Below are 23,120 nucleotides of genomic sequence, written 5' to 3'. Positions count from 1 at the left end.
CAGTAGTGAATTATAAAGCATTCTCTACCTGTGGGTCTTTCACTGTTTGCTCATTTTGTGGATCAAACATTTCAGTGTGCTTGGTTCAACCATATCACATCTCTCAGAATGCTTGTGATAGCCTAGCTGATGTACCCTGTGGGCACCACTGTGCTGAATCCCTTCTGCTCTAGTTGAGGAACAGGGACATTTAAACACCTCAGAGGAGTCTTCTTGGTGGAACAGTTCCGTCTTGAGACCTGAAGCACACAACACAGCAATATTGACATCCAGTCCTGAAATGCTGCCTCCTTGGACACATTGTTTTTAGTTTTGATGGCTTTAATTCCCCATCATGTTTCACAGGAGAATGGTGGTTGCCAGGGTTGTGGGGTGGGAGGAGTGGAGAGTTTTCGACAAGGGTTCTAAGTTTAAGTTTTACAAATGGAACATTTCTGAATTTGGATGATGGTGATTATTGCACAATAATATGAGCACAATTAATTAAAACTATGAATTCATATTAAATACGCACCATGCTGGGTGGGTATTTAATATGGTTAGAATGGTGATTTTTTTTGTTATTTTTATTTTACCTCAATAAAAATGGGTAAAAAAGCAGATGTACCTTTAAAAACTGTAGAGGTAAAAGAAGTGAATAGTACATGAGCTTCCTCCAAGGTAGAGGGAAGGTCCAAGCCCTTCTGTGGACATTCATTTTTCTCTTGTTACTCTTTCTCCATTAATGTTAGAAAGTCCTCAGAGACCAGGATAACATGGACCAATTTGGCTAATTATGAGCTCTGTGCATTTAACTTCCAAGGTCCTTTAATAATCAATAATCAGCCTGTGGCTTCAGCTCTTTTCTGTGATGGTTCCGTCCCAGTGAGCTGCATAGCTGTGTCTCCTGCTGTGGTTGTTTGCATCAGGAAACTCCTAGCATACGCCATGTATATCCATATGAAAGCTGCAAACAGAGCCTGAGTCTTATTGAGCCCTCGTCATGGGTAGGTCTTGGGATCTCCACTTCTTCGTGATGACCCAGCAGAGAAGCAGCCTAACCCAGTAAGTGCAGAGGGAGCCAGTGGATGTGGGAAGGACTATTGGAATATTGTGTTTTCACCATGGGAATAATAAACATCACATTTTGGAGAGCCAGATGGGAGGATTCCATAAGAAAAACTTCAGCTATGGGGATCATAAAGTTTACATTTTGGTTTAAGGTGGGGATATCAGAAATCTTATTCAAAATTTTCTCTTTACCCACACTGGTTCTATTTCTCAAAGAAATCTCACCAACAATAGCAAAAAATGGGTCCTTCTAAAGTGTTTCCTAAGCACTGAAAGGGTCTATGATAGTGATGATAAGGATGATGTGGAGGATGGCAGAAGGCAGAGCACCATGGACTGATACAGAGGGCTTGCCAAGTTGCAGATGCTGAACACTGTGTTCTGTCCTTTGTTTCATTTCATCTGTGCCATCTCACTGTAGTTATGCAGGTCCACTTTATTACCATTTGATACAAAATGAAAAGTGTCTGTCTGGCTTATTTCGCTTGGCATGAAACTCTCCAGTTCCATCCATTTACCAGCACATGCCATAATTTCATTCTTCTTTATGGCTGAGTAAAACTCCATTGAGTATGTATACCAAGTTTTCTTTATCCATTCATCTGTTGATGGGCACCTGGGCTGGTTCCATAATTTGGATACTGTGAATTGAGCTGCTATAAACATGGATGTGCCTGAATCCCTATGGTATGCTTAGTTTAGTTCCTTGAGATAAATACCAAAGGAGTGGGATGGCTGGTGATATGGTGATTCCATTTTAGATTTTTTGCCAATCTCCACACACCGTGCTTTCCAGGATGGTTGCACCAATTTGCAGTCCCACCAACAATGTGTGAGTGTACCTTTCTCCATATCCTCACCAGCTCTCACATACAGGAGCTAGGACAAACTAAGGAAAAAAGGAGGGATCCCATGAAAGTACAAGGGAGTTCACTGGAGTAGAGAAGAGGATAGAAGAGGCAGGAGTGGGGAGGAGAGACGGGAAAAGGAAGGGACCACGGAACGAAACTGACCAAACTCTGGTGTGCACATATGTGAATATACCACAGTGAATTTCATTGCGCTGTGTATCTATAAATCACCAATTAAAAACAGTAAATCAATAGCAGGAAGACCCATAGAATAGAGGAAGAGGAATGGGAGATGGGGAGGAGATGAGGTAGTACTGTGTACTGAAATGAAGCAAATTATATTCCCTGCATGTATGATTTTATCAAAATAAATCCAACTACGATGTGTAACTATAAAGCATGCAAATGAAAAGGTGCATTATATTTATGTAACTTGTACTCATTTGTTAGGTAGAAAATAGTAAAACTATGTTTGCATTGGGCTGCCTGACTATGGACTCAGGGCATCATGCAGGAGAATCCTGGCAGGCTGTCCCATCAACAAGCCAACCAGCCATTCCTCTTCCCAGTCACTGCAGAGAGAGAGCCTTGCCCACTGTGTTCTTCCTTTCGGGATTCATGGTGATCACAGGGCAGAGCGGTGGGGGCCCCCACTGCATGCACTATGGAAGCAAACAGCCATGGGTCACAGGAGAGGTCCCAGAAGGGGAGGCTCATGATCATTCAGCACAGATCTCTGTCTTGTGTCCACTCCAGAACATCCTTGAAGCTGACCACATGGTCATCCATGCTTGTAAATAGCCCACTGAATCTCAAAAGTTCGCCTTATGTCAGGTTTTGATTTCATTCCTACTCACAGAACTGGAAGACTTTAAAAGTATATTTGTGAAGTACCTGTGGTTAAGACCTGCTGGAAACTTCTTGTCAGTTGGGAAATAATAAAACACTTAATGGACCTAATTCAGAGTCTAGCCACTTCTTTTGTAATCTTTCCTACTTCACTTATCACTTCCGTCATGTCGGGGAAATTGTTGATGTCTCTGTGACTCAGCATTGTCATCTTAGTAGATTTCTAGTTGAGGGAACTCCAGTGGGGAAGGATTAAATAGATAATAGGCACTCTGCAGGCAATAAATGTGGTGGTCCTTATATAAATTTAGGGCAAAATAAAATTTAGATATCATTATTGTTATTACTAATGATAAGTTTATTCTTCATGTCATTCAGCTAAAACAACACTGGACGGAAGTTGCTGTTTTCTTATTGCTCGATGGGACATTTTATTTTCAGTCCTACAGACGTGTATGCTCTGTATTTGGGAAAGACATCTCCTTCTTTCATTTCTGATTCTTCAGAGCCTATGCTTTGTTTGGCATGGGGAGGCACAGCATTTTAAATATTGCAAATCAAAGGAATTAGTCCCCAAGGTCTTAGAACAAAATAAGGTATATTGGACTGCCTCTTAAATTCCTTTTATTAAAATTGTTTTTTTAATTAATGAGGAAGCTTGTTACTTTGCCCCATTTTTCCATAAAGAGGAGGCTGCATTTTACTGTGATCACAACTTGTTCCCACCACTGCTCCTGGACTTCTGATGGTGTGGAAGGAAGGGGTGAATGATGCAGAAAGCAAAAACCAAACAGTACAGGAAGACTGGGGTTTTCACTACTGAGAAGTATTGTTGAGGGTGCATAGATCTCAAGCATGAATACTTTTCTTGTGAACACTTGAATTCAAATGCATGCAGAGTGCTGGGTGTCCATATGTATTTCTTTTTCTGTATCCTCTTTTCTTTTTCAAAAGGTGTCCAATCAATATGGACCCACAAAATCTTACACATGTTTCTGAATTTCATCTCATGAGCCTCTCAGATGATCCAGACCTGCAGCCCGTCCTCTTTGGAATGTTCATGTCCATGTACCTGGTCACTGTGCTTGGGAACCTGCTCATCATCCTGGCGGTTAGTTCTGACTCCCACCTCCACACCCCCATGTACTTCTTCCTCTCCAACCTGTCCTTGGCTGACATTTGTTTTACCTCCACCACAGTCCCCAAGATGATTGTGAACATCCAGACTCAGAGTAGAGCCATCTCGTATGTGGGCTGCCTGACACAGATGTCTTTTTATCTTATTTTTGCGTGTATGGATGATATGCTTCTGACTGTGATGGCCTATGACCGGTTTGTAGCGATCTGTCACCCCCTGCGTTACCCAGTCATTATGAACCCTCGACTCTGTGGCTTCTTAGTTCTGGTGTCTTTTTTTATTAGCCTTTTTGAATCACAGCTACACAATTTGATCGCATTACAGTTCACCACCTTCAAAGATGTTGAAATTTCTAATTTTTTTTGTGATCCCTCTCAAGTCCTCAGTCTTTCCTGTTCACACTCCTTCACCAATAACCTAGTCATGTATTTTGTTGGTGCCATATATGGCTTTTTACCCCTCTTAGGGATTCTTTTCTCATACTATAAAATTGTTTCCTCCATTCTGAGAATCCCATCGTCAGGTGGGAAGTACAAAGCCTTCTCCACCTGTGGGTCTCACCTGGCAGTTGTTTGTTTGTTTTATGCAACGGCGATTGGTGTGTACCTTGGTTCAGTTGTGTCTCATTCTTCTCGAAAGGGTGCAGTGGCCTCAGTGATGTACACAGTTGTCACTCCTATGCTGAACCCCTTCATCTACAGCCTGAGAAACAGGGACATTAAAAGCACCCTAAAGAGGCTCCTTAGTAGGATAGTCTAATCTCATTTTCAGTGACATACATTTCATTTTTAGTTTGGAAAAATAATAGAATTGAATACTGATACCTGTGAATCTTGCCTCTTTGGTTACATTATTTTGTAATTTAAAAACTTTAATTAGTGGAATTGTAATTATAAAGTTTGGGAGGATAGATTAATGGGGAGTTTAGAATTGAATATAAAGGTTAAGTTAGGAAATGTGCAAAATTTCTAGAGCTTTATGATTAATGTTATTAATGCTATCAAACTGTAAATTTAATAATGATTAAAACTATATGTTTCTATTATGTATATTTTAGTACAATAGAATATGTAAATTATTATCAGACAGATCTTAAATTTATAAAAAGGCTATTACACTAGAATAACAGCTGATGTCAGTCTGACTTCTCTTTTTTGGGCAGGATTTAGATGACCAATTCATTCTCTTTTCTTACTAAAAATCTATTTATATTTTCTTGAGTAATTTTACTTGATTTTTTATTTTGTTATGCTTTTAGGAATCTGTTCATTTTACCTATGCAATCTAATTTGATGGAATACAATTCTTCTGAGTATTCCTCCATATTTCTATTTTTATCAGGTTTGTGGTAATATCTCCATTTCCATTCATTTATTTATGTCTTCGACTCTTTGATCCTTTATCAGTTTAGCTAACATTTTGTAAATTTGGTTTAAAATTCCCAATAAAAATAATCTTTGCAAAGGAGAAGTCAGACCACAGATAGACATGGAAGAAAGTTCAATTCCTATTATTAATGGAGGAAGTTGATGTGAAAGTTTGCCTATTGTAGGCTTCCAGCTTCACAGCAGTTTGGAAGAGGCAGAACTGTAGGGACAGTGGAAAGCTGGTGACTGCCAGGCATTTAGTGGGAGAGAGATCAAATAGTGGAACCTCAGGGATTTTTTTGGGCAGAGAATTTGTTTGTATGACACCGTATTGGTGGATAAGTGTCACTGTACATGTGCCGGAAATTGAGTATATAAACACAATTTGAAATGTGTGCTTTATTTAAAAATATATCACTAATGCTTCATGCATTTGAGCATGTGCAGCACATGGATGCCAGGTGCCAATGATGGGAAACTGCTGAAATAAAGCAGACACGTGGCAACACTGTACATTCTGCTCAGTTTTTCTAATTAACTAAACTACAACTGCACTAAGAAAGTCTATTAAGAAAACAGGGCAAGGAAAGAATTTACTTTTAATCTGAATAAAAACGCAGAAAGAACAAAAGCAGTTTAAGGAGTTAAGAAAATTACTTTTAAATAAGCAATACATGTTATATAATTAAATATCGGGGCCTAGCTGTGAACAGAACAACTTATCAACTGGTTTTAGAAAGTAAGATTTCCCAGTCTATGGTCAGATCGCTTTACTAGTTGGTATTTAATCTATGGTTTGATCAAAAGAATAAGTTGAATTTAGGTGTCATTCACCCTTTATATCATGATCACTTTTCTCAATACTTCCAAAGCATCCTCAGATAGACAAAATTAAATGTTTTGATATACAAACTATTGATATGTCTGTTATTCTTTTGTATTTTGTGAATGATACCATCTTTAGATTTTACATTTTGGGTTTTTTGATTGAGCCACTAAATAAATAAATAAATAAATAAATAAAACAAAACAGTAAATGTGTTGTACTATGTATTTTTCTTCAGACTCCAGCACCCAGAAAAATTGATCATATACAGGAAGCACACAACACAAGCTGCCCACAATGGCAGGCACCCTGCTCTGGGTTCTTGCTGCTCTGGCCCGGTCTTAGGGTTCCATATCTCAGCACAGCTGTAAACTCAGGATAACTGAGCCTTAGAGTTGACATCAGTCTTGTTGGAAATGTCTGCATAATCTATGCAGAAATGCAGATACCCTTCCCACCACAGTGGTATCCAACATCTATCTAACCTAGCTGCCCCGAAATGAGTCCAGGAGCCTCCTTACCAGAGAAGCTGTGCTGTGGGCACCTTTGCAGGCCAGCGCTGGTATCTCAGGGATATTTTAATTTAAAAACCCTGATGCTACTGATAAACTGTGATCCCTGAGTGTTTATAAAGACACAATCATTCTACTAAGTGCTTTGCATTTGTCTTGGTTTTTATCTTTACCACTTCTCCATCAACAGTCAGCATGGAATAGTCTTACCATCCTTCTTTGGGAAGAGGGGAGTGAGGCGGGCTCTGGAGAGATTAAGTTATATATCTAAGGTCAAACAGCAGGCGGAGCAGGAGAGGAGAATTTGGAACCAAACCTGATTCCAAAACATAAACTCCTTTCCTCCTGCCATCTAAGGCAAGCAATCCTCCCTTGGAAAGCATGTTGACTAGATGGCTCAAGCAGAGCAGTGGTGGGAAGGGGCATTGCGTCCTTACCTGATGCCAGCCACTGCGTGGACAGATGGACAGACAAGGGGAAGGAGCATCACTACAGTGGTGTTGAGCTGCAGAGCTGCACATGGATTAGCTGCTCAAAGGCTATGACTTAGAGTAATGAATATTCTTTAACAATTGATGGACAGCAGGTTTGTATAATATGTATCAGTTGTTTACCAGTATCTGCCATCCAAAAATTACTGAAGAGATAGAAGAGAAAATAAAGTTTCTATCTATAATGATTATGAATTCTATTACTCCACAATTCAGTGTAAAAACCTGCAAAGAAAATTTATTGGAATATAAGTGGACTTCCTGAGAGATTTGATGATAGATTCCTAAGCTAAAGCCGATATGCTGGGAAGTCAGTGGAGACCCAGATGTTACCAGGATTGTGCCTCCTGACTAGAAATGAGATAAAGGTCGTTCTATACTTGACCTTCCTGTTTACAGAAAATTAGAGTCACAATGAATTAAACATTAGGATGTTTTGCATTTTTATCTCATGTTTATCTCATGTTTTGTAGCCACAGCATTCTCAATGTCAAATTATTTTGGCAGCTGTATTTAGTGTAGATATTGTCTTTTGTTTTCTCCTTTTAAAACAGATTGTATCATAGAAATGCACCCAATTTCAATAGCCCAGTTGTTTACAAATGTTTCAAAAATAGATCACTCTAGAATTATAAACTGGATGCCAGAAACATTATCTTCAATGAAAAGACTGCTGAAATTGATAGAAACCTAGAAGTTGCTTTGAAAATTCATGGATTTAAAAAAGGAAATAAGATGGAGCAACATTGTCAAGGACAAGCTGTGTGGTCATTATATACAGGTAGTAGGAGAATACAGACTTCACATGTGTGAATAAAGCAAGCCCAAAATATAAGTTGCAGAAGCCCAAAAGGCTCTATTTACATTTTTCACAACTATGTTTGGCAAAATAAAATATTATCTCTTTTATTGTATTTTAATAAAATAAGATTTCAAATACACTCTTGTTGATGTTATGAAAAATTCACTCTATGCTTATGTTTATCATTTAATAGCAATTATATTGCTAACAGTTTTTCCTTTAAAGGTAAAACAGCATTTTAGTATGCAAAATGAATAATGGGTTAGAATGTCACTAATATATTAAATAAGAAAAATAAAAAAGAATTGTGAACTAGAGGCAGATTCTTTCTCTCATTGCTGCTTGATACAACACCTTTGGTTTACTTTTATATTTGTAGGAATGTGGCCTTTTCTAACACAAACCTGATGACATCTAAATATGAGCATCAATTTGAAAAGAAAAAGGCATTCTGAGAGAAGTGATGGCCAACTCTGGAAACTATATTTGCTCTCTACTTTCTCAGTAAGTCTAAAAAGAATACAGTCTGCCTTCTACGTTTTTTAACCTTTCATTTCTGGAGTTCTTCTTATCAAATATGGGGCTTCTTTTCGGGTGAATTGAAATATTTTTTCAATGCAAACACAACCAATCCATAGTCTGTGTTTAATTTGGCTCCTGCAAATTGCATGAGCTCAACTATGGAAAAATAATCATTGTGATACCGTAAAATAAATGTTTAGGAGAGTGGTGATAATCAGTTTAATGACTTCATTTGGCCAATTATCACTTCAATAAGATGAAGTGTAAATTAAGAGATGGAGAGATAATTTCCTGTTGCCCTTCAAATCCTCTTCCAATCTGATGTCACCGATGATACTATTTTATAAAAGAAACTGCATGATGATATCTAGCAGTCCAGCAGTGAAGGTGCTAAGATTGGCCACTTCATCAAGAGAACGCCACTCTGAGTCCTTCATTCTGCAGTTACAGATTTCTCATTCCAATTATGAAGTCATCCACACTATGCAAATGTCCAATCCACCATCAATCACTACTTAATTATCTTAGTGCTAACTGGCAATACTTTCCCAGTGTTGTAATTGTGAAATGATGACATTCAGACTGTGTCACTCTTCAGCTCTCATGAACTCGCCATCCTCTGCAAAACACACCTTCCCTCTCATCAAAATCTGCTTGTTTATACAAAAAAAAAAAAAAAAAGTCCTCCAAAAAGGCCAGAGAAATACTTTATTTTTACAATTATCAATTTGAAAGTGTTTTAATGAACATCTCAAACAGCAATGAGGGCTTTGTTTTTTCCAGGTTTCTCTTTGTTGGTCTCTTTATAAATGTATAGACTTTACAAGTGAGGAAAGAATGTGTCTTCATACGAGGCTACATGAGGCTACATTCACCTACGTTCACATCTGCTTCATTTCATCCCCTAAAATGAATGCTTCCTGACCTGCTGGCATCTTTATGAAAACTTGGGGCGTGGGGTGCCCTTCCCAGTTACCTTCCTCTTTACTCCTTTTCCTCTTCTGCATGCATGATTATCTTCATTAGTTCCTTGCTGACTTCCACAAACACATACACAAAAAATCACACTCATTCTTTCAGACATTACACAAAAGTCTAACAAGTTACACTGTTTGGCACCTTGCTTTTCTTGTTAAATAATATAAAGATCCCTAAATACTGATATAAGGGCATCCTTATTAATCATTTCTTTGTTTCCACAATAATTCCATGTGTATGTATCCCATTTTAACAAGTCATCCTCAATAAAGAACTTGTTAGCAAAAAAAAAAAAAAAAAAAAAAAAAAAAGGCTATTACCATGAATATAAAAAGAAAAGAAAATGTAGCACAAAGAGAAGGGTATAGTTCAAAGCCAGCCCCAACAACTTAGGGTGACCTTAAGCAACTTTGAATTGCTGGTTCAAAAAAAAAAAAAAAGTCCAAAACAAAAACCAAAAAACAAAGCAGATTTTTTTTGTGTGTGTGTGTGTGTGTGTGTGTGTGTGTGTGTGTGGATTTTCTTAGGTTTTTCATTTTTAAAATTTTTAAAAAAAATTTAATTATTTATTTAAAAAAAATTTTTACAGACTGCATTTTGATTCATTGTACACAAATGGGGTGTATGTGCACATTGGAAAATTATTAAAGCCATAAAGAAGAATAATATTATGGCATTTGCAAATAAATGGATGGAATTGGAGAATACCATGCTAAGTGAAATAAGCCAATCTCAAAAAACCAAAGGTCGAATGTTTTCCCTGAAGAATGGATGATGCTATATAATGGGTGTGGAGGGGTGAGGGGTGAATGGAGGAACTTTAGATTATGTAGAGGGAAATGAGGGGATGAAACATGTTGGGATGAGACAGACATCATTACCCTATGTACATGTATGATTAAACAAATGGGTATGAATCTACATTGTGTACAACCATAGAACAAAGCAGATGTTATGATTAAGTTGGTGGTGTGTGAAGCCAAAGTATCTAGATATTTCAAATATCCACAGGTCAATATATTGTTAAATAGAACTAAGGACCACTACTCTACTTGATTTAAGAGCTCTAATACAAATTTTCTTCCTTCCCTGTATGGAGTGCCCAAGAGATGAAGGGGATTGAGAAGCAGGGAGGAGGGGAGAGGTAGGGGAGGTACTAGGGAACAGAGTTGACCAAACTATGTTATGTCCATCGCAAACACACCACAATGAATTCTACTGATGTGTGTAATTTTACTGCACTAATTAAAAAACACCATAAGGGAGACCAGCAGAGTAGAGGAAGGGGATGAAGGTGAGAGAGAAGATTAGGGAAAGGGGAGGTACTGGGGAATGAGACTAAAAAAAATATGCATGTATGAATATTTCACAATGAATTCCAGTATTATGTATGATTATAATGCACCATCAAAACCACAAAATTAATAAAAATTTTAAAACAGTCATATAACTTAAGCAATTGTTATTCCCATTTTATACATGAGCAAACTGCCCAGGTATGTTGATATTTTTTCCTGTTATTTTCTCTTTTGCTTTTTTTTTCCCAACTAAATCAGAGTTGCCTTCAGGTCTCTCAAGCAAGCAAGTAGTCCATATATCAGGAAGTACTGACCAGAAAGTCTAGTAAGCAGGTACATGAAAATTAGCACCCAAACTTTGGGGCTTAGGGGTTTCCCTGTTGCCAAAGTCTTCAACTACAAAACGGAGGGTTTGTGAGGAGAAAAGTAAACAAACAACAACAAAAACAAACAAAAATAAAGAAAAGTATTACCAGATGACAATAAAATGGAGAATCAATGTGAAATTGCCAAGAGATATCTTACACAACAAATACTTTACTAAGATTTAATGGACTGATAAAAACAAACCTATACGGATGGCAGCTATGAAGAATTCGAATCATAGTAAATGCTGGAGAGGATGTGGAGAAAAAGAAACACTTTTACACTAGATAGGACTGTAAATTAGTACAACAACTATAGAAATCAGTATGGAGAGTCCTCAAAAGAGTAGGCATGGAACCACCATAAGACTCAGCTGTACTCACTCCTTGGTATTTATCCTAAGAAATTAAAGTCATCATGCTACAGTGATACATGCGTACCCATGTCTATAGCAGTACAATTCTCAATACCCAAACTATGAAACCAGCCGAGGTGTTCATCAACAGATGAGTGGATAAAGAAAATGGCATACACACACACATGCACACACACGAGTCTCATTCATCCATAAGTAAAAATGAAATTATGTTTTTTGCAGGAAAATGGATGGAACTTCAGATCATTATGTTAAATGAAATAAGTCAAATTTAGAAGGTCAAGGGTCTCATGTTTTCTCTCATATGCGAAAACTAAGGAGAAAAAAAAGAAAAGAAAGGTGGGGGACTTCATGAATATTGAAAAGAGATCAGTAGCATGGAGGAAAGGGACCAGGGAGAGTGGGGGGAGGGAAAGTGGAAATACTGGAGATGATGTTGACCACATCATGTTGTCCTGTTGGGTGCATACGTGAGTACGTGTAACAGATTCCACCTTTATACAACTACAAGGCACCGATAAAAATGCGAAAAAACCTGGATTAAATAAAAATTTCAAAAATGTTACTTCAAACTTCATTATGTTTTAATTATTGAGAGGTACAGTGTACACTGATGCTACATTTGTGGTCAGCGATGTATGATGTATTTGTAGCTTTAACTAAACTGTATCAAAGTACACCATGGCAAATGAGTCATTTGATTTTTAAAAGATACATATTATTTGACTGAGCACTTCATGTAGAAAGAAGGGAAGTGAGAAAACCTCAAAATGTTGAAAACCTGCTGGAATTCCTGGCACACGACAGTGTTTTCTGTTCACTATTGATTGTAAAAGGGTTTTGGATAAGGTAGCCCTAATTCTCACAGAGTGTTCACAAGCATTCTGTTTTTATTCTTCTTTGTTCTGAGAATTGAACCCAGGGGCACTTAATCACTGAGCCACATACCAAGTCATTTAAAAAAATATTTTATGTAGAAACAGGTTCTTGCTGAGTTGCTCAGTGCCTTGCTAAGTTGCTAAGGCTGGTTTTGAACTCGTGATTCTCCTGCCTCAGCCACCTGAGCTGCTGGGAATACGTTCACAAGCATTCTAAACACAAATGGTAGGTGCCATTTTTGTAGAAGAAGTTAGGTGTATTGAACTGCTCTTTAACTTTCCTTAATAAGTAACTTTCTTTCTTTCTTTTTCTTTTTTTTGATGGTCCTGGGAATAAAAATCCAGGGCCTTGTGCATACTAGGCAAACACTTTACCATTGAGTTACATCCCAATTCTAAAAGTGACTTTTATTAAAAGGGGAAATATATTTACTGTTCTCTATATTTTTCTTCAAAGAGTGGTATTTATTTTAGTTACCGTGAATTTATCTCTAATGCTCTTGGCCTTTTATGCATGCTCAGCTGAGTGTCTCTAAAGTAGATGTTTGCAGACAATAACACAGGATACAATCACGTAAGGGTTGTAAAAAGATTTATTTAGTCACAGCTGAGCAGTATTGCAGAGGGTGCATGTACCTCAGGAGTGAGTACCTTCCTTTGAATACCTACTCAAAATATACACTGAGTGGTGGGGTTTGTTTATTTGTTCTTTTATCCAACACTCTTTATTTTCCCAGAATGTTTCCAAACAATAGATTAGAAAACCTTATATGTGTCACACAGTTCCTTCTCCTGGGAACCTCTGGTGGTCCAGGTTAATCATCCCTCCTTGGACCGTTCCTGTCATGTACCTGGTCACAGTGCTTGGGAACCCGCTCATCATCCTGGCTGTCAGCTCTGACTCCCACCTCCACACCCCCATGTACTTCTTCTCTCCAAACCTGCTACTGGCTGACTCTGTTTCACCTTGCCAGGGTCCCAAAGATGATCATGAACATCTGAACTCACAGTAGAATCATCCCCCATGTGGAGTGCATTACACAGATGGCTCTTTTGGTCTTGCCTTTTGAAATATAGATCACATGCTACTATCATTGCCTAGGACATGTTGTGACTGTGTGTCTCCCCCTGCATTTCCCAATCATCACCAACCCTTGACTCTGTGGCTTCTTAGTTTGGTGTCTTTTTGGTAAGCCTTTGGACACTCAGGTACACGATTTGACTGTATTATAATTGTTTTACTCTATGGATGTAGAAATTTCCAATTCTTCAAGGGTCCTTCTCAACTCCTTAATCTCACCCGTCCTGACACCTTCTCTAATAACATTGTTAGGTATGGAGCCATATTTGTGTTTTTTCCAATCTTTTGGGTTCTTTTATCTTTCTAAAATATTGTTTCCTCCATTTTGAGAATCCCATCATCATGTGGGAGGTGCCTCTGAGTCTCTTCTGTCAGTTGTTAGCTTATAATGTGGAACTATCATTGGAGTGTTCCTTGGTTCTGTTGTGTCAATCTCCCAGAAAGCATTTGGTGACCTTAGTTATTTACACCTTGCTCATCCCTACCCTGAATCCCTTCACCTAAAACCTGAGGAACAGGGACATAAAAAGTGTCCTTCACAGCAGAACTGTCAGGACCTGAGCAATGGGTTTAAGTGTAAAGTAGAAAAGGCAACTGAACTACAAATACAGACCTGGAATCTAGCCAGCCTCTCGGTCACATTATCATTGTGGTGTAAAGGTTCCAATTAGTCATTCTTTTTGATGGCAGAATGTTGGAAGTCAATTTTGTGGCTGGGAGGAATGAAAAGTGTTTTACATTGTGTAGAAATTTTCAGTTTGGATATGGGTGTTGGTGATGGATGCCCAACAGTGTGAGTGTGATTAATGCTGATAATCTGGAGGAAATTGTCATTTTTGGAACAAAATTAAATTTCACCATCATAAAAATGGAGAAAAGGCAAAGGAAAAAAAAAACAAAAACTAATGAACAAAATGAAGAATACCCAGGAGCTTTCTCCTGTGTAGAGGAAGAGCCCAAGAGCATTTGTGGACATTTATTTTCTCTTCCTCATCTTCCACTAACATGAGGAAGCCTTTAGAGTTTGTGATAACCTGGACCAATTTGGCTAATTAGGAAGTGTGCATTGAGTCTCCAAGTCCATATAATAATCAACAATCAGGCTGTGCCTGCAGAGCCCTTCAGGTTGATGGCTCCAAGTCCAGGGAGCTCCATACCTGTGTCTCCTCCTTCTGTGTTTGACTGCATCAGGAAGCTCCTATCTGAGACTGCAGGGATAGAAATCCTGGGGACAAAGCCTGAGCCTTCATTGAGTACCAGGCATTAGATGGGCTTTGGATCTTCACTCCTTGGCCATGACCCACCAGAGTCCCAGTGCAAATCGGTAAGTGCCGAGGGAGGTGAATGACGGAGCATGAGCTGTCTGAATATTGTTTCCAAAACATGCATTTTGGGTGGCCAGAAGGGAGAAAAAGGATGTGTAAATTTTCGGTTACCAGGATTGTTTAAGGTCTTGGTTGTGGCAGGGTCCTGGAAATCTCTTCAGAGTCTTGCTTTCTTCCCACACTGGTTCTACTTTCCATGGACAGCTCTCAGACAATAACAGAAAATAGGTCCCAGTAAACACTTTCCTAAGCTCTCCAAGAAGTTTATGAAGGTGATGATGAGGATGAGAATAGTGACCATAACATCATGAAGCATCCTTAATTAGTCCTTAAAATTTTTCATTTTTATTAAATTTACTATTGAAATTCACCTTTCCCTTTAATAATAATTAAGTACTATGGTGTGCCAGTGATTGGTGGGGGCATTTTATACATACCAAGTCTTTTAAAATGATGAGCCCTTTATAAATAATTAACCCCTTTCACAGAATTGGAGACAAAATTTTAGGATTCAAAAACATGTCTACCTGACTCAAATCTTAGCTTTTAAAATATTTTTATTGGCCAATATTAATGACACAGAATAGTGGGTTTCATTGTAACACATTCATACATGCATATAGTATAATTTGGTCAACTTCAATCTCCATACTTCCACTGAAACCCCACTCCTCCCTTCTTCTGAACCTTGTTTCTCTCATCATGGACGATTATTGGGAGATTTCTGAGTACCAGGCTTTTACTCTGCACTGTATACAGATTGTATCAATTTTTTTCCCATAGTTTTCCCGACATTAAAAGTACATGATTTTAATTTTATAGGAAATAAAATTTAAAAACATATTTTTATGTTATTTGAGTAGGATGTTAGGTTGAAAACTCTGAAATCCTGTTTGAACTGAGTTTTCTGATCAGGGAGAGGCACAGGCATTTAAAAATCATTGTGATATTGTTATGGCGAGATGGCAATAAATCACTGAGGCCATCTTAAAGCAGGAGGTGGAACCATCTTTATTCACCTGCTGGCTGGCTGGAGGGGCAGGCTGCAGGTCTGTACCCTTCAACCCCTTCCAAGGGTCAGAGTACACCTTTTATACCATAAGCAAAGCATTTTAATACATTAATCATAAGTGGCTGTTGCCATGACAATCAGAGAATGGTCACTAACATTTAAATAAATGTTAGGGTACTCTGCCCAAGAAAAATGGAACCCAGAGGGAGAACAATCTTACATTGTATAAGAATTGTCATTTTGTGTTGCCAAACATGCTATGCTAGGCAACTGTTCAACTGTTGGTGGGTACAGAGGCAGAGTTTTCTCATGGGAGAAGCATTTCCTACATGACACGGAGTCTTAGGGTGAAATGGAGTCTGTTTGGTCCTTGCCCATAACAATATAATAAACTTGCAGGTTAAATGATGTCCTTCCATTAGGTCACGTTTAATCAGATAAAGCCTTTGAAGTAGAGGAATGTACTTCACAGACTTAAAATCACATGTTCACGTGAAATAGCACATTTCAGAAGAAGCATTGTGTTGTAGACTACTTAGATGAGCTTTAAGTACATTTTAGGCCATATTTTAAGGAAAACTGCTTATGGATTTGTTAATACTATTATGGAGGCATTGACAGGAAATAATAACCTCCAAATTCATGACAGTAACTGTGTTTGGAACACAGCTGTGCAAAAGAATGGAGTCATGCAGTGATACCCAAAGAACTCAGACTTCATTGATGATTATTCATCATTTTAAGTGGAGACGAGTATTATCAAATGCTTTTATTTCAGTATAGGTAGTGTATATTATTGGTGATAATAAGAGATATTCATGGTTCCAGTTCTAAGAGCCAGGAAATATTTTAAGGTATTGTATCTCAAAGCTGGTATAAGAACATACCACCAAGAACTCTGATATAATTGCTTGACCTGAGGTCAGGGTATTTGAATAGTGAATGATTTTTATAGGTGAATGTATTAATAAGTGAGACAGAATTATTACTTGTACAATTTAGAGAATTTCAAAGAAGGTTTTGTAATATCCATATAAATTAGGTGAGTTTTAGTGCCATTTTGTAGGCTGAGAAAATTTGCCAGAAGCATTTTCATTATTTCCTGTCCCATTCTCTTTTACCTTGTTTTCCAATTTGGTCACAGAGCTGTCAAATAATGAACCTGGGTTTCCTTCATGTGGCTGAAGTAAGAGAATTTGCAATATATGTATCAGGAAAGATTGACTAGAAAATATATGAAGGTTGGGACAAAACCTGAGCTTTGGGATTTTCTCTGGTGCTAAAATACATAAATGTGAATTTGATGGGTTAACATTAGAACAACAGTAGCAGAATTGGCAGGCCACAATGGAATACAGAATGAAGAAAAAGGGAGAAACAAATGCCTCTCTCATACCAGATACTTTGTTGTAATTGTATGGATTGGTATTGTATGTGTTTATGCAAATAAACCAGTATAAAATTAAACTATTCAAAGGTATTTTCTATCATTTATTATTTTTATGTCTTTGAGAGATAATGTGTACACTAATTTCACATTTCTTAAGTGATGATATTGATTAGGTGCATTTAATGAGAGTTATCAATCACTATTTGAAGTCCAACAAAGCCAAGGGTACTTGATTTAATTTCCATGATTGTTTTCACTTCCAGGCATGATTCATTGTTATGGAAACAACATATGCTAATAGTTGTTCAAACAATTTAAAAAAGAGATGAGAGAAATAAAATGGAAAGTGACAACTGAAATCTACCTCTAAAAGGTTAAATAATGAATCATAGTAAAAGCATTGATAAGAAGAATTAAATAAAGTAACACTTTTGCACAAAAAAATGAGAAATGCCTCTGGTGTGTGTGTGTGTGTGTGTGTGTGTGTGTGTGTATATATATATATATATATATATATATATATAGTTTTATTTTATTTTTATGTGGTACTGAGGATTGAACCCAGGGCCTCATGTATGCTAGATGCTTGCTCTATCACTGAGCCACAACCCCAGCCCATCTGGGGTATACACTTTGTATCTGGTGAGTGGAGTCTCCCTTTCTGCATGCCAATCATCATGTAAACTGCTTCCCTCTACCACACTCTTCCACCTTGATGTTCTGTCTTATCTCCAGCCTGGAAAAATGGAGTTGGATGTCTATGGACTAAGACCTCTGAAACTATGAGCTGAGCCCCCAAATAAACTTTTCCTCCTCTAAAAAAATAATGAAATTTTTTTTTGATTTCTAAAATTTTTTTTTTTTTTTAAGGTGAAACAATTTTATTTCACAATTGTCTTTAAAACCCCAAAGACACTATTTTCTTCATATAAAAACACTGGTATACCTATATTTTCTAGAAAATGATTATATAGACCCTCTCAAAGAAAAATGTACCCCATTATATGGTTTGGGGAAGTTACTTGGAAAAAACACATTTGGACTGATTCCTAAAATCAGTTTGGACTGATAGCTCCACCCCTGCATCTTTTAGTTCAAAGTATACATTACTGTCATCAGTATGTGTTTCCGCATTCTCAAATATTCAATAATACACATAATGTAAGTTTATCACTTAATGTTCCATTGGTTCATCAGCCTTTTCTGCAGGCTCATCAGCAGGTTGTGCAGGCTGTGCCTTTCTCTGAGGTCGTTCTTCAAGACCTTCCAGGAACGGAGACACATCATCATCATCATAGATTGTAAACTCCAAGTCTTTACCAACAATTCCAATAGAAACATTCTTTGTAGTTAGGTCCTGCTCTGCAGGAAGTGTCTCTCTTAAGGCACGAAGACCATGTTTAACCAGTTCATTTAAGTTGCACTCCATAAACTCAGACATATGTCTCTCCAAGTAAGTACGAGCTGATTGAGAACGGGCTCCAATGGACATAGCTCTGCAGTCAAAATAATTAGCAGATGGACAGGTTTGGAAAATGTGAGGGCCCATATCCATAACAGTCTAGCATCAGCAGTAAGCCCGGCAATTGAGATACCAATATGGTTGTCAACGTGAAGAATTTTTTTCTGGTGAGCTGCAAGCTCTGACTGTGCCCTCTTCAGTGCAACCAACACTGCGTGGGTTTTCGATTTCAGACCAACTGTGGCTGAACCTTGTTTAACAGCTTCCATTGCATATTCAATTTGATGAATCCTGCCCTGAGGGCTCCAAACAGTGACATCATTGTCATACTGGTTGCGAAACATAATTCCGGCGCGGACCTGGCTGTGAGCTCCGGCAAAGCGGACGAATTCAGGAGCGCTGATTTCTAAAATTTTTATTAGTGTGTTGTAGTTGTACATAATATTAGGATTCATTTTGACATAATTATAGAAGATGAAATATAATTTGTTCCAATTCAATCTCCATTACTTCCCCTTTCTTTCCTTCCTCTCCCTGTTACCTGCCCACTGGTCTTTTCTCTATTTATGCATAGTTTTTAAAATTAATGTGTTATGGATATAGATAATGGTGAAATTCACTGTGGTGTATTCATATATGTACTCGAATAGTTTGTTCAATTTCACTCCAACATTCTTCCCATTTCCCATCCCTCCTCTCTCCCCATCAAACATTTTACTCAACTCCACTGATATATGTTCTATTTTCATGGGATTCCAGCCCCACCTCTTTTCCTTATTTTGTTCTAGCTTCTACATAAGAGAGAAAATATTTGATTCTTGACTTTCTGAGTCTAGCTTATTTCACTTAGTTGGATGTTCTTGGGTCCATCCATTGACCAGCAAATGCCACAATTTCATTCTTCTTAGTGGATGAGTGAAACTCTATAGTGTATATATGCCACATTTTCTTTTCCATTCACCTGTAGAATCTTACATGATTTGAAAGGAAAAACTTAAATCCACAAAGGAAGAAAATCAGAAAACCAAAGACAGATGAAAACCCTAGATAGTGACAGGCACATAACAATATCTTCTGATTATGAATCATTAACCTTAATTCAGTTGTCAGAGTATGGAGGCCTCACACACTGTTTCTAATATAGGACAAAAGAATTTGTCCAAGGTCCACAACACAATAAAGCATATTAGATTGCTTCTTAACTTCCTTTATTAAAGCATTGCTTTCATAATGAGGAAGGCTATTATTCTCTAACGTTTTCCAGAAAGAATAGACTTGATTTTACTGTGCTTATGTACTTGTTCTGTCTAGTGCTCCCGTACTTCTAACATTCTGCTTAATGTTCTCGTCAATGTCTCTAAAGTGCACATGGAAGGGGTGAATAACACATAAAGCAACAAGGAGAGTGTTCGAGAGAGCTAGATTTTTCACTATTGAGAGTTATGATTGAAGTCTTATGGACTTCAAGTATAAATACATTACTTGTGAATACATGAATTCAAATGTATTAGGTACCTGTTAATGTGTTCCCTTTTCCTCAAGCTCTTTTCTTTTTTGAAAGGTGTCCAAGCAATACAGAAGCACAAAATATAACACATGTGTCTGAATTTCAACTTGTGAGCTTCTCAGAGGATCCAGACCTGCAGCCCATCCTTGTTGGACTGTTCCTGTCCATGTACCTGGTCACAGTGCTTGGGAACCTGCTCATCATCCTGGCTGTCAGCTCTGACTCCCACCTCCACACCCCCATGTACTTCTTCCTCTCCAACCTGTCCTTCACTGACATCTGTTTTATCTCCACCACAGTCCCAAAGATGATTGTGGACATCCAAACACACAGCAGAGTCATCTCCTATGAGGGCTGCCTGACACAGATGTCTATTTTTGCCATTTTTGCTTGTATGGATGATATGCTTTTGACTGTGATGGCCTATGACCGGTTTGTGGCCATCTGTCACCCACTACATTACTTAGTCATCATGAACCCTCGTCTCTGTGGCTTCTTAGTTCTTGTTTCTTTTTTGGTTAGCCTTTTTGACTCCCAACTGCACAATTTGATTGTCTTACAATTTACTAACTTCAAAGATGTAGAAATTTCTAATTTCTTCTGTGACCCTTCTCAACTCCTTAACCTTGCCTGTCCTGACACCTTCTCTAATAACATTCTCAAGTATTTTCTTGGTGTCGTATATGGCCTTTTTCCCATCTCTGGGATCCTTTTCTCTTACTATAAAATTGTTTCGTCCATTCTACGAATCCCATCCTCAGGTGGGAAGTACAAAGCCTTCTCCACCTGTGGGTCTCACCTCTCAGTTGTTTGCTTATTTTATGCAACAGCCTTTGGAGTGTACCTTGGATCGGCTGTTTCACATTCTCCCAGAAAAGTTGTGTTGGCTTCAGTGATGTACACTGTGGTCACCCCCATGTTGAATCCCTTCATCTACAGCCTGAGGAACAAGGACATTAAAGGTGCCCTGAGGAGGCTTCACAGCAGAACTGTCTAATCTTAGGAACTTTGGTGTCCAGCAGCTATGTATTTTGGAAAATGTAGTAAAGTTTAACATCTAGTCCTTTCAATCTTGTCTTCTTGATAACATCAATGACTTTAACTTCTCATCATCTCTCATATTAGAATGGTTTAACCAGTATTGATAAAGGAGGCCTGGGGAGTTTTCAAAATGGGAACAAAATTTCACTTTGGGATTGTGAAAAATTTCTAGAGATGGATGATGGTGATAGTTTGAGAACAATGTCAATGTGATTAATGCTGCTGTGCTGTGAACTTGAAAATGGCAAAAACTGTTTTGAGATTTAAAGTTATCATAATTTATTTTTCTTTTCTAATTTCTCTAACAAAACTTTCAAGGACATTATTGAATAGAAGTGGTGAAAGTGTACATTTTGTCTTGTTCCTGATTATAGGGAAGGAAATTAAAGAGAAAAATAGAGTGAAAGAAGTCCATTTGTATCTTTGCTGATGACATGATCATAACCTTAGAAGATCCTACGAAGTGTACCAATGGACTTCTAGAGCTTATAAAAAATTGAGCAATTTTATAAGATACAAAATCAGTATACAAAAATCAGCAACTGCTAGGTGCTGTGGCACATGCCTGTAATCCCAGTGGCTCGGGAGGCTGAGGCAGGAGTGTTGTAAGTTCAAAGCTGGCCTCAGAAAATGTAAGGAGCTAACCAACTCTGTAAGACCCTGTCTTTAAATAAAATAGAAAATAGGGCTGGAGAGGTGGTTCAGTGGTCAAGTGCCACTGAATTCAATCCCCCGTACCCTCACTAAAAATAATCAGTAGCCCTCTTTCATACCAATATGAATATGTTGAGAAAGAAATCAGGAAAATAATTCCATTCGCAATAACCTAAAAAAAAATAAAAACTTTAGAGTTAATCTAACCAAAAAGATGAAAGACCTCCTCAAAGAAAAGTATGGAAAGCTGAAAAAAGTAATGAAAAAAAGGTACCAAAAAAATGGAAATTCCTCCCATGTTCAGGGATAGGCAAAATTAATATTGTTAAAATGGCCATATCACCAAAAGCAATCTACAGATTCGGTGCAATACTCATGAAAATACTAATGGTATTCTTTGCAGAACTAGAAATAACCATCCTAAAATCTATGTGGAAGAACAAAAGACCCAAATTAGCTAGTGCAACTCAGACCCAGAATAACCAAAGCAGAGTAGAGTTGGAGGCATCGCAATACTGAATGTATTGAAATTTTGAAGTTCTTCAGGATTGGGGTAACATGGGCCAATTTATCTAACTCTGAGCTTTTTGCATTGAGCCTCCAAGGTCATATGAATATCAATTATCAGCCTGTGCCTGTAGCCCTTCAGCTTGATCTCTGATCCATTGGTCTCCATGCCTGTGTTTCCTCCTCCCATGGTTGTCTGTATCAGGAAGCTCCTATTTGAGACTGAATTGATATCAGTGTGGGGGACTGTGCAGGCACTCATTGGGCACCAGATAGGAGAGGGACAATAGATTTGTGCTCTTTGGTTATGATCCAGCAGAGATGCAGCCTACACTGGTAAGTCCTGAGGTAGACATGGTATGGAGGGGGGTCCATTAGAAATGTTGTTTCCTCTTCCTCAGGCCAAACATCACAGTTTGGTTAGCCAAATTAGAGGACACCAACATGCTAAATTTCACAAGCCATCTCCAAAATACCACAGGACGAATGCCACAGTTAAAAATCACATGACTGAAGATGTGTGTGTCAAAATAAGATCCCTGCAATGCCATCCAAAACCAAGCAGCAGAGGTCATTCCTTGGGCTTTTATGACCCAATTAGCCATTTAACGTGTCACTTGTGGATGGCTTGCTTAAGAGAACTGGAAGGCAGGAAGGAAGTACTGAAGCCTGCATTGGGGTCGAAGAACAGAGAAAAGGGTGCCTAGGAAAAAATGATGATTTCAGGTGGGGAATATTGCTCCAGAACATAAGAAGGGTCGATGAAGAGTAGAAAAATGGGCCTAGAGAGAAGCTAGGTGGGGGTAGAAAGGAGAGGGTGCTATCCAGGCTTTGGAT

At 38.1% G+C, this 23,120-nt stretch overlaps 2 protein-coding genes and 1 pseudogene across 3 annotated transcripts in view; 2 read left to right on the top strand and 1 right to left on the bottom strand.

Moving 5' to 3' along the window:
* The window catches only part of LOC306646164 (olfactory receptor 7E24-like), a 53,862-nt gene extending 32,359 nt beyond the window's left edge, over positions 1–21,503 (top strand). Inside the window, exons 2-4 of the mRNA XM_079114617.1 lie at positions 14,581–14,709; positions 17,666–17,736; positions 20,136–21,503. Coding sequence (XP_078970743.1) covers positions 20,248–21,078 — 831 coding nt within the window. The 5' untranslated portion in view covers positions 14,581–14,709; positions 17,666–17,736; positions 20,136–20,247 and the 3' untranslated portion in view covers positions 21,079–21,503. The remainder of the gene's footprint in view (positions 1–14,580; positions 14,710–17,665; positions 17,737–20,135) is intronic.
* LOC306646180 (olfactory receptor 7E24-like) lies at positions 3,691–4,647 on the top strand (the record flags this gene model as incomplete). Its single annotated transcript, XM_079114631.1, has 1 exon — positions 3,691–4,647. Exon 1 carries the CDS (start codon positions 3,718–3,720, stop codon positions 4,645–4,647), a length of 930 nt encoding a protein of 309 aa, XP_078970757.1. The 5' UTR covers positions 3,691–3,717.
* LOC306646170 (proteasome subunit alpha type-1-like) lies at positions 17,965–18,971 on the bottom strand (annotated as a pseudogene). The gene has a single exon. The product of its transcript is annotated as a proteasome subunit alpha type-1-like (transcript).
* Positions 21,504–23,120: the final 1,617 nt, after the last annotated feature.

This window comes from Sciurus vulgaris (genome assembly GCF_902686455.1).
Source record: "Sciurus vulgaris genome assembly, chromosome: 16".
Lineage (NCBI taxonomy): Eukaryota > Metazoa > Chordata > Mammalia > Rodentia > Sciuridae > Sciurus > Sciurus vulgaris.
The sequence above is the reverse complement of the archived record's forward strand: the minus strand, read 5'-3'. Positions and strand labels throughout refer to the sequence as shown.